Genomic DNA, 16,599 nt, shown 5'->3' with positions numbered 1-16,599 from the left:
AAGCACATATTAATGGCTTATTCTGCATCTCTTAAACCTACCCAATACTTAAACTTAACAACTACCTCTAATTAGGAGTTTATTGAGGGAAAATTCGTAGTTAATATTTAGTTTAATAGTGAGAATTGGACCCTAATCTGAAGTGTGAACACATATTTCATAAAATAAATAAATTAAACAACATAAATAAAATGAATCAAATATATTAAATATGTTTAGCAATCTTAGTAATTTTACATTTAAAAATGTATATATTACATGAAATATTAATATTAGAAGTGGGGGAGGGGATAAGTAATTAAAAATAGTACTTGCAATGTAATGATATACTAATTATTTTAATTAATATATAATAATATTTATATTATATAATATACTACAATTCTATTATATTCTATTGTGAAAATACAGTAGACTGTGAAAAATATCTTTCCTGTTTATTCTCTTAGCATTTTAACTACAAAAATATTATTGGTTAATTCAATTGGAAATTGCAATTAATAGAAATGACTCATTAACAGTATTACTTAGCATAGACCATGGAGTATCAAAAGCTATATCATCTTGGAACATCCATCACAAAACTGTTATGCCAGGCAAACCATTTTATAGGCCAAACTCAGTTCCTAAATCAGTGTAAGCAGATACCCAAGTCTCTCAGGACAGAGGTGGAAGTGGAACCTCCCTCACTTACCCCATGAGCCCCTTGAACTGTCCGGATTAAATTGATTCCCTTCCAGACATAGATGTCTCCATTCAAGGCACCTGAATATGTGATCTCGTCCCTTGCACAGGCCAGACAGAGGATAGTCTGAAGGTCTCCAGTCTTCCCAAACATGCCACGCTTAGGGGTCAGAGCGTTCCCACACAGACTCCAAAACTGAGGGCAAGGGAGAGTCATTACTGAATGAACAATATGTGAATTTCATAAACACACATATTACAGTAGCACTTGCTATTGCACACAGTTGAGGTCTGAAGCATGAATCATAAGGCTCTTTGATTTATTTTGGAATTCAAAGATTTGCATAGCATGACAATTGCTGTTTCCTGCTAAATTTGCACTTCTATTCACAAGCTAAATAAATCGCTGAGAACACTCACACGCAAGCTCACAAACATACTAATGCTTACTCTCCTTAAACACATCATTAAAATGCACCGACACGATCTCAGTTCAGAACAAACACGGAAAGCTCCCACAGTCAGCGCATAATAATTGGCTCATTGACTCGGATCCAGCTGTGTGTGCATGTGTGTGACACTTCGGAGCTCTATTTCATGAGGTCACATGATCCTGATTAAGAGAATGGCAGGGTCAACTCTGTGTGTTGACTTCAACCTCGTCCTCAGCGGTCTAGCGCAAAATTAAATGTACTCTGACACGTCATAACAACTATTTTTTAGGTTCTTTAAACTCATAGTGAAGAGTTTGAACGCAAAATGCAATTTTAAATTGAAGGTACTATTTCACCCAAAAATCACAACGAATTTTTATAAAATTAGCACTTAAGTCTCAATCATGTTTGCATACTCCTTCAAATATGGCACGTCAAAGAACACCAAGTATACGTTACGCAGAAGTATGGCCGAGGGGCTTCAGAAGACTAAGAAAGCACATTATATACATATGACTATAGAATATAGTGGGAAAAGAAGGGTTAATAAATGACTTTATTCCATCCATATTATGGAAGAAGTAGTCTCGTGAAAGCTGAAGGTCTGGACTCTATTGAAGATTTCATTGGCCAAGGAGGTCTGACAGAAATGTAAAGCAACCAATCAGAGTTCGTTTTGGTTTGCGTCATGTTTAGGGGCGTGAAAATGTAAAGTCGATGTCCCCGATGACAGACCGGTGTGCATCTAAAAAATTATTCCATCAAGAACGTTGTGCAAGTGCACTGAAACAATTGTTTCTTCCATGAAGAGGGTTTGGCTCTCGTGATGTTGATTTCAATAATCACAAAGTGTTTTTGTTTTTTTGTGCCATTTGCATCAGACGTTCAGCAAACGGTCCATGGGCATGACGTCTGAGACTATAGAAGAAGTAGTTATTACGGAAATAATATACTTTTAAAAAATATTATTAAAGGTGCAATGTGTAAAAAATGTGAGTATCTATTAACAGAAATGCAATATGACATCCATAACTATGTGTTCAGTGGTGTATAAAGAACTTACTTAATAAACTGTAATGTTTTTATTACCTTAGAATGAGGCATTTATATCTACATAACCACGGGCACCCCCTTCTATGAAGGTCGACATATTGTGACGTCATGTTTCTACCGTAGCCGACAGCGAACACACAGCGCTACAGAGCGCGTTTCGTCACTACCTTGAAAGAGAAGCTGCAGAAAGCTAAAAGCTAGCCATAAACACCGTGAGTAGTGACTTTTCCCTTGTCAGTGGTGTAAATATGTAGTTGGATTGTTTCATGTAACTTAGTTCTTCTCCCTCGCTGTGTTATGGCTTTGCTATGTGGGGATAAATGTGCTGGTTAAGTTCGTGAGACAGCTGACTAGTAGGCTACTCTTGTCATTGACCGTAAAACAGTTACAGGAATCACCAACCCGTCGATCTTGGAAGCATTTTAAGTCGATCGAGTTTCCAAAATCAGAGAAAAAAGCCTATTGTGTGTGTAGTGAGTGGTGTCTAGGGGATGCGGAGGCTCGCGCGCTGTTACAATCACGTCATTTTTGCCGCACGCACCTTTGGGCTCATGCGGACGCGTCGAGTTTAAACAAGGCTTTACGCTTTAACCAGCTCAGCCACAGTAACAGGTCATATTAGCCAGCTAAACTTTTACTACCCTGTTAGAAAAAATATATAATTGCATAGTTTCATGTGGTTCTTCTCCCTCGCTGTATTATGGGTTTGCTATGTGGGGAGAAATGTGCTGGTTACGTTCGTGAGACAATCAGCTGATTACTATTATTATATTATATATTAAGACCCTTGATCCTCACCTGACTATGGCTTTGTAAACTTTATCCATGATGTGGTTTATACAGAAACTTGGTTTACGCTGGCTATTCTCTGCTGTCTCAGACGACGATGTTTGTCCCGTTTTAGCCACCGTAGCTTCTTCGAAAGGGAGGGGTGAGCAGTGGGCTGAGCCCTTAGTGCAAACTCGCAACCGAACCGCTAGATGCCGCTAAAAATCACACACTGCACCTTTAAGTGCAAACCGAATGTAATGTTTTCTGACACTTACAGTAATTGCATGTAAATTGCAATTAAATGAAAATGTATTATAATTTAAATTTATAATAAATGCAGTTAGTTGAACTTTAAAGTGCTTTTATGACCCACTTAAGTATTTTTCTATCTTTGAAATATGGGTAAAGTGTACTGCCAGATGTACTGACAAGCATTTATGGTAAACTGAAATATACTTTAATGTAATTTCTATTGAAACTTGTATGTCATATATTGAAATATATTTGTAATTACAGATTTGTAATGATGAAGTTGCAATTTAATACACTTATTCAAATATAATATTGAATAGCACAGCTAAAATTACAATCAAGTACTTTACACTTAAGTGTAGGCCTACTTCTTTAAAAGCATGACAAAAGAATATTAAGATTATTAAATAATTATTTAAAATTTAACTTAACTATTACAATGTGCACTTTTTAAAAGTGTACTATCAGTGTGTTAAGAAACAGTCATTAAAGTTTACTTTAAGTACATTAAGTATTATTAATACTACAAATGCACATTCAAAAAAATATATGTAATCGCACATTTTCTTAAGAAAGGTCAGTTAATATTTACGGTAAAAAAAATACCAAAATTATGAAGTGGCAATATCACGAAGACTAAAGCTGTGTCACTGCAATTTTTACGGTGAATTTCTGGCAAGCACAGCTTTTTGTTGGTTTGTTTTTTTATATCTATAAATTTAGCAGGGTTTTCCATGAAAGTCAGTCCATCTGGCAAAAAGCTGACTGAAAGAAAATGAAAAGACAGTCACTGGCCCATTAGCAGCCTTGCACTGGGGCAGACGGTGCGGTTCCAGACAGCCAGGCTGCATTACGTCAGGGAGATTCACAGACTCCACTGTTTCTGCAGGTCTGTGCTCTGGTAAAGCTTTAATATAATCAAAATGAGTCAGTGCTATTCATCTGCCAAGACTCCATTAGAGGCAGACTGTCTTCATCCTGAGGCACGTCCTCCCCCTGTCTTTCCGCTCTACGGGGACAGCCTCCTCCTGCTCGAGTGTGCAAACCACCCTGAATCCAGCACATCTAGACTAATCAAACAGCCTTAAAGTCACCAAGACAGCTATAATTAGCATTCTGCAAGAAGGAAAAGGATAATTTGTCCAGGGTGGCCCACTATACCTTAATCTAGTTACAGTCTAATTGTATGGTCTGCGGCTCCAGTCACATATCTGATTTCTAAACCACTGTTGTGATGGCCCTGTTGTAAATATGGTGATTTTGTTGGACCCTGTGGGCGAGGCTGTGATTATGTTGTGTGAGGTGGGAGGCAGTGAGTGGGATTTTTTGAACAGGCTGCCTTAGTTTGCTCTAGTCAAACTGTACAGGATCATCATGAGACGCATTGCACTATATATGCAGTTAAGTGGATTGAGAACAGCCTGGAGGGTCTCAGGAACCTCAGGAAATTTGTCAAAAGCTCAAACACATGCAGGCGCAATGGCTATGGTCGGAATAAAACATACAAGCTACCATTTACTGAGTTTTGCACAGTATACGAAAATTTAGCAAAAGAGTTTAACAAAAAAAGCCATTTTGCAATGATAAACATTTCAAATAGTTGTGTGCCACATTGTAGTCAGCAGGTGCGTTGCTAGACTGTAATGCTCCCAGTAAAATTGTTGCGCTTGCTTAAAGCTGCAGTCCGTAGCTTTTTTGGGGGTTAAAAATTATCCAAAATACATATTTGAGAAAATACATAACCAGCCAGTGTTCAAAACTCTCTGCTTGCCTTAGCTCGATTCAAAGCGGTAAGCTTGTAATAATGTTTTTAATTCCAGTGGTACTGGTGGATTTCCGCGGGAGATTCAAGCATGTCTTTGCGTCATTACGTCACATCTGTACACACACATCTGTACACATAAAGAAGAGTCTCGGCTAGTAGGCTATATTGCGTGTGAGGAATGGTGGAGATTTATAGCCTTTTCTCACAGCACTTGATACATGTAGTCACGCAATGCTGACGTTGAACATTAACCATTTGAGAACAAAGTATAATTTGCACGGTTTTACGTGATATGATAAGCGATTGTTAGATTTAATCAGCGCGATTTACTGCAATGTCAGAACCAGAACAAAAGTGGATGTTTCTTACTTGTTCAGATGACATTTTCCGGTGAAAATTATTATGTTGGTCATACTTCCAAAAAGTATAATCTGTGATTCTGAATGCCAGTATAGTGTTGTAGCTTGATTTCAGTGTGTTATGGCTTGTTTTCATTGTGTTGTGAACTTATGTTTGCTTTTTAAATTTTGTTTAAATTCTGGGTCACCTTAAGCACCAACATTTTCACAAAAGTTTCATGACACCCAGAATATTTTGTTGTATGAATATCTGAAGATGCAATATATCAAAAGAAATAACAGACCCTCTGCTTTTAAACAAAAACCCTGTTTTTTCTAGTTTCATGCATTCTTTTTTTATCAATATTTAAATGTTGGTAAGTTTCATAAAAAAAGCAACATTTTGAGCAAAAAGCTGAGAAAACCGTGTTTTTGTCAAAGACTATGTCTGGATTGGATTCACAACAATGATCAAAACATAGATGGAATAGATTGAGTCCATCAACACCCCTAATGCTTGCACAGTCCTACAGCTCGTCCTGGTCGACATTTCATTCAGTAACGTTAGACAGTTTTGATTTATACGCTGTTTAAATTTGGTGATCGCGATAGAATAGAAGTGATATGCTTCTGCTTACATTTGTTATTGCTTGTTTCTGCTTCTTCTTCACATGTGTTTTGATCCAGAGATTCTGTACTCTTTCAAAAGTTTGCGTAATAGCGCCCCCTACCGTGTAACAGTAAAAAAACAGAAAGCCGAAACACAGAAAATTTCCGTCAATGACGGGGGAGTGTTGTTAATTATAAAAGAAAGAGTTAATTGTACTATTTTACAATTGTTTCATTGTCTAAATCGTACACTGAACAAAATTATAAACGCAACACTATTGTTTTTGCCCCATTTACCATGAGCTGAACTCAAAGATCTTAGACTTTTTCTATGTACACAAAAGGCCTATTTCTCTCAAATATTGTTTACAAATCTGTCTAAATCTGTTAGTGAGCACTTCTCCTTTGCCGAGATAATCCATCCACCTCACAGGTGTGGTCTATAAAGATACTGATTAGACAGCATGATTATTGCACAGGTGTGCCTTAGGCTGGCCACAATAAAAGGCCACTCTAAAATGTGCAGTTTTATCACACAGCACAATGCCACAATGTCGCAAGTTTTGAGGGAGCGTGCAATTGGCATGCTGACTGCAGGAATGTCTACCAGAGCTGTTGCCTGTGAATTGAATGTTCATTTCTCTACCATAAGCCGTCTCCAAACAGCTTATGGTAGTACATACAACTGGCCTCACAACCGCAGACCACGTGTAACCACACCAGCCCAGGACCTCCACATCCAGCATCTTCACCTCCGAGATCGTCTGAGACCAGCCACCCGGACAGGTGCTGCAACAATCGGTTTGCATAACCAAAGAATTTCTGCACAAACTGTCAGAAACAGTCACACCGAAGCTCATCTGCATGCTCGTCGTCCTCATCGGGGTCTCGACCTCACTGCAGTTCGTCGTAGTAACCGGCTTGAGTGGGAAAATGGTCACATTCGATGGCGTCTGGCACTTTTGAGAGGTGTTCTCTTCACGGATGAATCCTGGTTTGCACTGTACAGGGCAGATGGCAGACAGCGTGTATGGCGTCGTGTGGGTGAGCGGTTTTCTGATGTCAACGTTGTGGATCTAATGGCCCATGGTGGCGGTGGGGTTATGGTATGGGCAGGCATATGTTATGGACAACGAACACAGGTGCATTTTATTGATGGCATTTTGAATGCACAGAGATACTGTGACGAGATCCTGAGGCCCATTGTTGTGCCATTCATCCACGACCATCACCTCATGTTGCAGCATGATAATGCACGGCCCCATGTACAAGGATCTGTACACAATTCCTGGAAGCTGAAAACATCCCAGTTCTTGCATGGCCAGCATACTCACCGGACATGTCTAGGGCTGCAACAAACGATTATTTTGATAATCGATTAATCTAACGATTATTAGAACGATTAATCGACTAATCGTCAATTATTTCGCAGACTGATCAGTAAGTTTGGAACGATTATTCAGCTTTTCCAATTAGTTAAAACATTGAGTTATACATATTCTAACTATAATATAAAAAAAGAAAATCACTTCAGCTTTTGAAATAGTTGTTTTAATGAACTTTGAGCCAACTAAACAGGTCATTCTCTTTAAGTTTTCAGATTTCGGTCCAACTCAAATCACACACAAATGCTCTCTAAGCATTGTTTAATAGGCCCACTGCTTTTCTTAGAACTGAAACAGAAAAAGGGACATTTACTTCAGGACACAAAGAATGGTAAAATATTAATCTGCAAACAATTATTATAATTATAAAATTACAATCTTTTTTTACATGACAATTGAGCTGACAGAGACGTTCTCATTCCCTTTTAATTTATAGTATGATAAAGTGACTGCCGTGATATTCTTCCTATATCATAGGAAGGATATAACATCTCGTTTTGTAAGTCTTCATGATTATTGAACAAAATACAGGCAAGTGATAAGACTATAATAATACCTAATATACTAATAGTGTTACAATAATAAAAACAGCCCTGACTCCTAAGCTCGATCAAGCTTTATTCTATACAAAATAAGTCATCACATTACTGTAATTATATTACTATTGATAATATTATTACTATTATTAGTAGTATTGCATTCTCTAATAAAGAGAGATTTGCCGCTGGTGGTTAGTTAGCTCCAGCTGGAGAACACTCACTTCTCACCGGCTCCTCTTTTGCCGGGATGTTTCCTCTTGCACCCCAACATTGCACACGACAGCATTCTTGATTTGAAGTTTTGTGAAACTTTCCCAAACCTAAACCTTGCTAGTTCGGATTCGTTTGCACTGTCATTATTCGCGCTGTTTTCTCTTCTACCGCAATAGCATTTGTAAGGGCTGCACTACACTCTAGCGCTACAGCGCCGTAGCGTTCAAATCGCGGGATTGCAGGCCCTTACATTAGGTCACGTGAGATCAAACGACTACTCGACAACAAAGATATTTGTCGACAAATTTTTATTGTCGACGTTGTCGACAACGTCGACTAATCGTTGCAGCCCTAGACATGTCACCCATTGAGCATGTTTGGGATGCTCTGGATCGGCGTATACGACAGCGTGTTCCAGGTCCTGCCAATATCCAGCAACTTCGCACACCCATTGAAGAGGAGTGGACCAACATCCCACAGGCCACAATCAACAACCTGATCAACTCTTATACAAAGGAGAGGTGTTGCACTGCGTGAGGCAAATGGTGGTCACACTCACACCAGATACTGACTGGTTTTCGGACCACAGTAAAACTGCACATTTTAGAGTGGCCTTTTATTGTGGCCAGCCTAAGGCACACCTGTGCAATAATCATGCTGTATAATCAGCATCTTGATATGCCACACCCTGTGAGGTGGATGGATTATCTTGGCAAAGGAGAAGTGCTCACTAAAACAGATTTAGACAGATTTGTGAACAAAATTTGAGAGAAATAGCATAGGCCTTTTGTGTACATAGAAAAAGTCTTAGATCTTTGAGTTTAGCTCATGAAAAATGGGGGCAAAAACAAAAGTGTTGCATTTATAATTTTGTTCAGTGTAAGTAAAGTTGATATTTAATTTTTTAGGTATGTTCTGTTGTGGGAGGCAGCTCATGCCTGATCTCACATAAAGCACCATGTGCGTCAGAACCGCTAATGGTAGAGTGTTCCAAATCAGTCACTTATGAGGTTTAATTTCAGTTAATGTGTATGTGTATAATATGTAGATTAAGTCCAGTTTCTTAAATGAAGAACTACTATCTTTAGCTTGCCTTGAATAAATTATAGAACCACACAAAATGTTGCTTTTCATCTGGCACCAGAGTTTCAGTTTCTCTAGGGCTCTCTCAAAGAGAGAGAGAAAGAGAGAGCGAAACGGGGGATTACAGTGCGCTAAATCTCTGCCATGCATTGAGTGCATAATCGCTGAGTGAGCGCGGGCCTGGGGAGCAGATGTCATATGGTTGAGGGGGTAAAGACTCAGGAATTATGTGGAACAACTGCTACACCATTCAAACTAGAGAATGTGGGATATAGTAAGAGAAAAATACTGACACAGCAAGAGATATAGGGGATGCCCAGTGATCTGAGGAGAGTCGTGAGAGAGCAGTAAAGAGAAAGATAGAGAGAGAGAAATAAGGATTAAAAGGTATAGCCCATGAGGATTGTGGATTACTTCATGACAGGAACTATAAGGCCAAAGCTTCATGCTAAATGATGAAAGAGAAAGAGACTCTTGGGTTTTACGTAAGGTATTGTGCAATATTTTACTTATTTAATGGGGAAATTTTATAAATTAAGTTTTATGACAATGTTGATATATTTGGTGTGGTGAGCAAGACATGCTACTGCTGTAGAATATAGCGTACACAAATTACCTGTAACAAATCTATACAGGTGGAGCAGGAGAAGGTGGAGGGTTTTTGAAAGCGTGCTGCAAACTGCTACAGCAAATGCTAACCAATTATTTGAAGGTTGAGCACACAAGCTTATTGGCTACTGATACAGCAGGATCCAATCAGCTGTGCCATATAGAGAATGATGTGATTGCAAGCAGATTGAGTTAAGGACCTATTAGCCTGCGCCATCTAGAGTTTCATGACAGAACTTTGTATATATCTGCTTATGGACACATTCTAAGGCAGGAGAATGCATTGAAACAAGAACTGTACTTGCTTGACGTGCGAGAACAAACCTCACTGGTTCTTGTGGAAGCTCAACCGTGCTTGCTTGAAGCATGAGATCCAAGTGCAAGCATGTTTGAGCTTCCACAAGAATCAATCATTTATTTATACAATTAATTATACAAGGTACCCTTTATCATATTTGATGAGTTCTGTGCATTGTTCAGTGTTTATATGACACAACAGTTGAACACTCGCGGAACACATTTGAAACATCTTACAGTAAAGATTGAGGGAGATTGCAATCAGGTCAGTAGAACTGTACTTCAACAGCATGAATCAACAATTGAAAGGTAGCTGAAAAGGATTCCCACAATTTCTTTCATCAAGCTGTGCTAGAAAAGTGTTTTTGAACGAGTCCTGATCCCCTTCTTCTACTAACACTTCTGAAGGGATGCTGATGTTCGTTATAAGGACTCAATGTTTGTCCCAGTTCTGCTTTAGCTTTGTGTTTCTGAGTGACAGTGAGGGTGAAACTGTGTTTACTATTAGCTTCTGAGAAATGAAGTCAAAATAGACAATTTTGCAAAAAATAGCAAATAACTCCAAAGAAAAATGCTTAATCATAAATCAAATGTACTGTGATAACTTGCTCTTCCTCTGCAAGTTAACTAATATCCATTCCAAATAGCAAATGGCATTGTTTTAGCACACTCGGTGTCCATTCTGGTATGCACATCTCACTGAATATCCTGTTTCACTCAGAAAGATATTATGAAACTAGAGTGGGCTGCAAACAGCCATTCACATTGGCTTTCACAAGTACTAGAGTATTTCAATATAAACCTTTCTGAAGCCAAAAAGAGAGAATAGGAAAAAGGAGAATAAGAAAAGAGAATGCAAAAAGAGAATAGTAGTACCTTGATATGTTTGACTCCACAACTCACAAGCTTGCTTTGCTGATACAGGTCCCATGATATGTCAAATATCTTTATGAAACAGAAAAAGAAAAGTACAGTGTGATGTATTATATTAGAATGTATTTTCAGAACTCAGTGAAGTATATGCTGCCTTCAAGCCCTTGTAAATCGTAATTTTAACATAATGGTTGGAATTAAAAGGTTGTGCTTGTTTAGCACTAGTGCACTAAAATGCAAATGAAGTATAACTGATGGTATATACACTACTATTCTGAAGGATCATGTGACACTGAAGACCGGAGTAATGGCATCATAAGAATACATTTTAAAATTAAAATAGAATGTGGTCACTTCAAATTGTAATATTTCGCAATATTAATTTGGTTCATGTGCACCTGTTTCATAATTGGGATCCTTCCGACGTAGGTTGAAGGCAGCTGGACTTTTGGTTACAACACACATGCAAGAGGTCGGTTGAGTAGTAAGAAAAAACAAGTTCTCAGGAGATTATGCAGAAATTACTACATAAAATGGAATTTTATAGTGAAGTACTATTTAATCTGTTTGAACTATTTTTGTATTACAGAGTCAGAGAAATCAGGAAAGAAATGTGCAAATATGTGTTTTGGCCCCAAGTATGTACTATCATTTGTTGCAGTGTTAATTTATGTAAAATTAAATTAATTCTGTCAGGACCACTTCCAATTAGTTTACAGTTTGGATTAGCAATAGCCTTGCATGGATAAGAGCAGGAAGCGCAGCGATATAAACCCCCGTGAACAGAACCGAAGCAACATTAATGATATCTGTTATAATGTTCTTGGAGACAATGACATTAGGGAATGTCAGACTAAATCCTGACTGTGGACCAGAGGAGGAGCTGGGGATGGTGGAGGGTAATTAACTCCTCAGCAACACAATGAAAGCAGCTGAAGGATAACTGAAAGGTAACTTGAATAGGAATGATGTGATAAGCATTGTATTCCTATAAGTAGACATGGATCAGCTGAGCGTAACATATGACTTACTCAGTGCAGCTTGAATGTAACTAAATGACTGAAGAAAGGCTGCTAGAAATTGAGAGGCCAAAAGAAACATTACACTGCTTGTCTACTGTGTCAAATGATGTGTGTGTGTTTGAGCTCTTACCCGGTCTGTATGACCAGGAGCAGCAGCCAGAACTTTCCCCCGTCTCCAGTCCCACACACAGATTGTGTTTTTAGAGTCCAAGCCCACAGACACCAAACACTGTAAAGACAAGACAGAAAAGAAATATGGTAACTATAAAAAGTTGGCGAAATCAATATCAATATACTACTGACTCAGGGTAGTTAGTGTTATAATATTTCAATATTTCATACACTCTTACTGACCCTTTCTTGAAAAGCTTAAACATTGCAAGTAGTCGATTTGGAGCAGGATTGGACCTGAACTCTGCAGGTAGGAAGCCCTCCTGAAGCAAGGTTGGCTACGCCTGCTGTAAACAGTTTATTAAACAAATGCCGAAATGTGCTTGTGGCCGCATTGTCTATCAAAGTAGTCTATTTCGCGATCGATTGGCTTTAGGGACGGTTTTGGGAGAGTTTCTTAGTTCACATGCTGATCAATTGTCAACATAATCATTGTTAGCCTAAAATGTCTTAAAGCTTGTTCACACCAAGTACGGTAACTATAATGATAACTAACTATAAAGTTTTAATAATCATTGTAATTCAACGACAATAGCGAAGTCCACACCACAGCATTAACCAGTGTTTGGTAAAGTTACTATTAATATCAATGCGTTACAATATTGCGTTACTCTTGAGTCAGCAATGGCCTTGAAGTGAGTTTTAAGAGACATTCAATATATCAAGTATATTTGTATTATTTAACATATTTAATTATTGCATTTTTGCATAATATTCTGAGTTTGCATTTCACTGTTTTTATTCATTTTGAGGAATACTGAATCTGTTTTTGTGCAGTGAGATGAGTAAATGCATGCTTACATTTAGTCTAGAACTACAATAAGCATCATCTTCACACAGCGCACACAATAACGCCTCTGCACTTACTACAGATTTCTCTCAATATGGAGACAAGAGAGTTGTCAGTCAATACAAAGTAAAGCAAGTTGCATTACTAATTTGAAAAAGTAACTCAGATATTTTTGTATATTTAAAAGTAATGTGTGACTACTCTAACTCAAAAAAGTAATCTGATTACATAACTAAAAAAGTAATCTGACTACTTGTAATGTGTTACACAGCCAACACTGGCTATAACGATAACGGCACAGAGAAACGATATCGTTAGAATCACTTTTTTTCATGTTTTTTTTTTCAGCCGATGAACAACAAAAACATTGGCAGCCAATCAGAATCCACCCGCCTTTAAAGATCTTTAAACAGTTATTTCAATATCGTCTGTTGGTGTGGATGCTAATATAGTTAACATTATAGTTAACTTATCTTTACAGTTATCATTATTGAACAGGCCTTTAACATTGTGACACATATATGAATCTGTTACCAATATACTTCCTGATAACTACTTGAACTAAAATTGCCAGAAGCATTTTTCTCTCAAACTGTGCACGAATCATGTGTAATCTTCCCAAATGTTGTTTGCTAAAGGGACCTCATTAGTTCACCATCCCTTTGATGTGAGTATGTTGTTTTCCCATCAAACCTGGTGCGCCAGTTTTCTTCTAAGGTTGCACCACGCTGGCTCAGGCTTAAACAGAGTGCCTTCAGTCAATTATGGGATGCTAAACCTTTAATGAATTCGAGAAGAAAAGTGTTGCTTTAGACACCCCGGGTCTTTGAGACTGTGTCTTGCCGCTCATCTCTTTGCTGTTTCATCCATCGGTGTGAAATAAATGATGAGGCCAATTTCCTGCTGAAACTCTGCAATTCACTTTCTCGGCTCCGCTGAAGGGAGGAATTGATAGGTTAATTCTCTTAGATAAAGTGAGAGCGAGCTAAGAAATGTGAAATGCCAATCTCAGAGGTAAACTTTTTCATTCTATCACTCTATCATCTCCTCCAGTGAGGTAGAGTGTTTTTGATAAATTGACACTGTAACCCAACTATAATTTTCTTTGGCCTTTTATTATTCAATGTTTAGAATTCAATATATCACATTTACATTGAAAGTATTACACTGCCAGTGGACTACATGACACAGTATTATTATTTGTGTTTTGGATCAAATCAGACTGGCTGAGGTTCGTGTGCTCCCTGATGCTAAATAAATCAATGTCGCAATTACTATTTGTCCGAATTTTTTGTCTCATGTCACATTTGACAGTACTGCAGATTAAAATTTATGGATATTAATAACAGTAACATCTTTAACAATATGGTTTCCAACTATATGGTTTCTATAAAACTGGGTAGTTAAAAATGGACTTTTTTGATGCATATCTATTCTGAATAGTTTAACAGTTTCTATACTGATTTACCACAGTATTAATAAACCAACACCATCTGCGATTTACTGCTCTCTTCTCTACAACAGCAAATTGACACACACTGCAGTGTGTGTGTGTGTGTGCATTTTAATTAAACAAGTACTGTATATAGTCCATTGTGCTGCGTGTTTCAGAGCAAAGCATGCCTCTGTGTTCTTTTACACACATACAGCTCATGATCCATTGTTTAAAGCATCTTAGAGCAACAAACTTAATGTTTGTGCTGTGAGAATGTGCATTTTGGAACCGTCACCAGTTATGGACAAATGATTTCACTAGATTTGTAATGAGAAGCATTTGTAAACCTGTTGTCACAGAAACTTAAAGGTCTGTTTAACTTTTGCAAGTATAGAAATTTAGATGTAAGTATTGTAATTTTAGTACTGTAAAGTATAATTATATAGTATAAGTACATTATATTTAGTGTAATGTATAATTACGAAATATAATATTTTTTATTTTACAGTGCAGTTGTATTTCAAAAATGATTAATATATTTGTCTCATAATAATAACAATAAGTCCAGAAAGTGCAGCATGCACATATTAGTATATGATGGAAGTTTCTAAAGCCATTAACTTATAGCCATTGTCAACCCTCACAATGCAATGTCACATTCAATAAGGGAAAAGTTTGGTTATGTTCCCTGAGTTTTTCATTTGATGTGATGTGACCACTGAGGATTTTGTGTGTTGTTTCTGTCAAGGTGATAACCAGAAGCTCCGGCAGACACACAGTTATACAGTCTCACACGTACTGTCACACTGTGGGAGTCACACCGTTGGTGTGTTCACAGATCTGACTACCAACTAATAATAAACCTCACAGCACCTCATACTGAGAGATGAATCTTATGAGTTGTTAACAATGTCAACTCCTTGGTAAAGAAGTGATATCTTTTTTATTGCAGTAAGTTATTGCTCTGAACACTCACCTGTCCATCAAGGTCGAAGGCGAGACAGGCGACACCGTGTGTGTGCATGTCCTTCAGTATGGACACTGTCTGCACAGTGTACGAGTCCCACACACAGATATACGGCTCCTTTCCAACCTGTCCTGTGGCCACCAGAACTCGCTCTGGATGCAGGGCTAAACTGTGGAAAGAGAAAGACAATGAGGTTAGGATATTTAAAGGCTGATTAACTGACAATATTTGCCTGGCAAAACAAATTCTGCACAAGTATGTGAACGCAAACACTTTTTCAAACATATCAGCTAATCACTATTTGAACCATAAATTAAGTCAGGACCACTATCGTCAAATGCGATAGACCCTTTAATTTGTATATAGTTTGGATTGGCGGTTTGGTTCTGTTCTAGGCAAGAACTCCCGGTGCATCCATGCAGGCTAGCATGGATAAGAGCAGGGAGAGCAGCAATAACCAGTAGCACCTCAATGCAGTACATGAGATCCACGGGGAGGAGTCGGATCAAGATCCAAGGGGTGGAGATGGGTAGGATTAGGGGTGGGTTTAGGGATTAGGGGTGGGTTTAGGGATCAGGGGGCGGAGATGGGTAGGTTTAGGGGTGGGTTTAGGGATTAGGGGTGGGTTTAGGGATCAGGGGGCGGAGATGGGTAGGTTTAGGTATATGTAAGGTGGGAGGAGTTGGATCTGGATCCGACTCCTCCCCGTGGATTTCATGTACTGCATTGAGGACCATCTCGCAATAACCCCCCTTAGGGTAAACAGAACAGAACCAACATGAATGTATTGCAGATATCATTAATGTCAATATTTTAATGTACATCATAATTCGAGAATATAGTCTGATTCAAAGGGGAATCAAACGCCAAATCCTGACTGGACGAGAGGAGGAGCTGGGGATGGAGGAGGGTTATTAGCTCATGAGAAACACAACAGCTGCTGATAATACTGAAGGAGCTTATATATGATAGGCATCGTATTCCTATAAGTAGACGTGGATCAGCTGATGCGAGCTTGACTAACGTGACCTGCCAGAACTGACGCTACGCTTGATTATTATTGCCTGCAAACTTATTCTATACATGAACTAAAAGAGGGCTGCAGGGATATCATATATTTGCAGGCCAAAACCCAAAAACATTTTAGCATTTTTGTGCAAAAATATGGATATTTTCCTTACACGAACGCATCGCTTCACTTCAGAAGGCCTTTATTAACCCCCGGAGACGCGTGGAGCACTTTAATAATGAATAGATGCGCTTTGATGGACCAAAGACATACAGCTATTCACTGCCATTATCAAGCTTG

At 38.3% G+C, this 16,599-nt stretch overlaps 1 protein-coding gene across 2 annotated transcripts in view; it reads right to left on the bottom strand.

The window, feature by feature from the left end:
• eml5 (EMAP like 5) overlaps positions 1–16,599 on the bottom strand; it is a 115,843-nt gene that overhangs the window by 57,952 nt on the left and 41,292 nt on the right. For both annotated transcript variants that reach the window (XR_008807455.1, XM_056255056.1), the window contains exons 2-5: positions 15,300–15,459; positions 12,058–12,156; positions 10,909–10,977; positions 695–880 (exon numbers count right to left, since the gene is read on the bottom strand). Coding sequence is in view for 1 of the 2 variants with exons in the window: in XM_056255056.1 (XP_056111031.1) it covers positions 695–880; positions 10,909–10,977; positions 12,058–12,156; positions 15,300–15,459 (514 nt within the window). In the remaining variant the exon portion in view is untranslated. The remainder of the gene's footprint in view (positions 1–694; positions 881–10,908; positions 10,978–12,057; positions 12,157–15,299; positions 15,460–16,599) is intronic.

This window comes from Rhinichthys klamathensis, unplaced genomic scaffold (genome assembly GCF_029890125.1).
Source record: "Rhinichthys klamathensis goyatoka isolate OS25496 unplaced genomic scaffold, OSU_Roscu_1.1 h1tg000117l_1, whole genome shotgun sequence".
Classification (NCBI taxonomy): domain Eukaryota; kingdom Metazoa; phylum Chordata; class Actinopteri; order Cypriniformes; family Leuciscidae; genus Rhinichthys; species Rhinichthys klamathensis.
The sequence above is the reverse complement of the archived record's forward strand: the minus strand, read 5'-3'. Positions and strand labels throughout refer to the sequence as shown.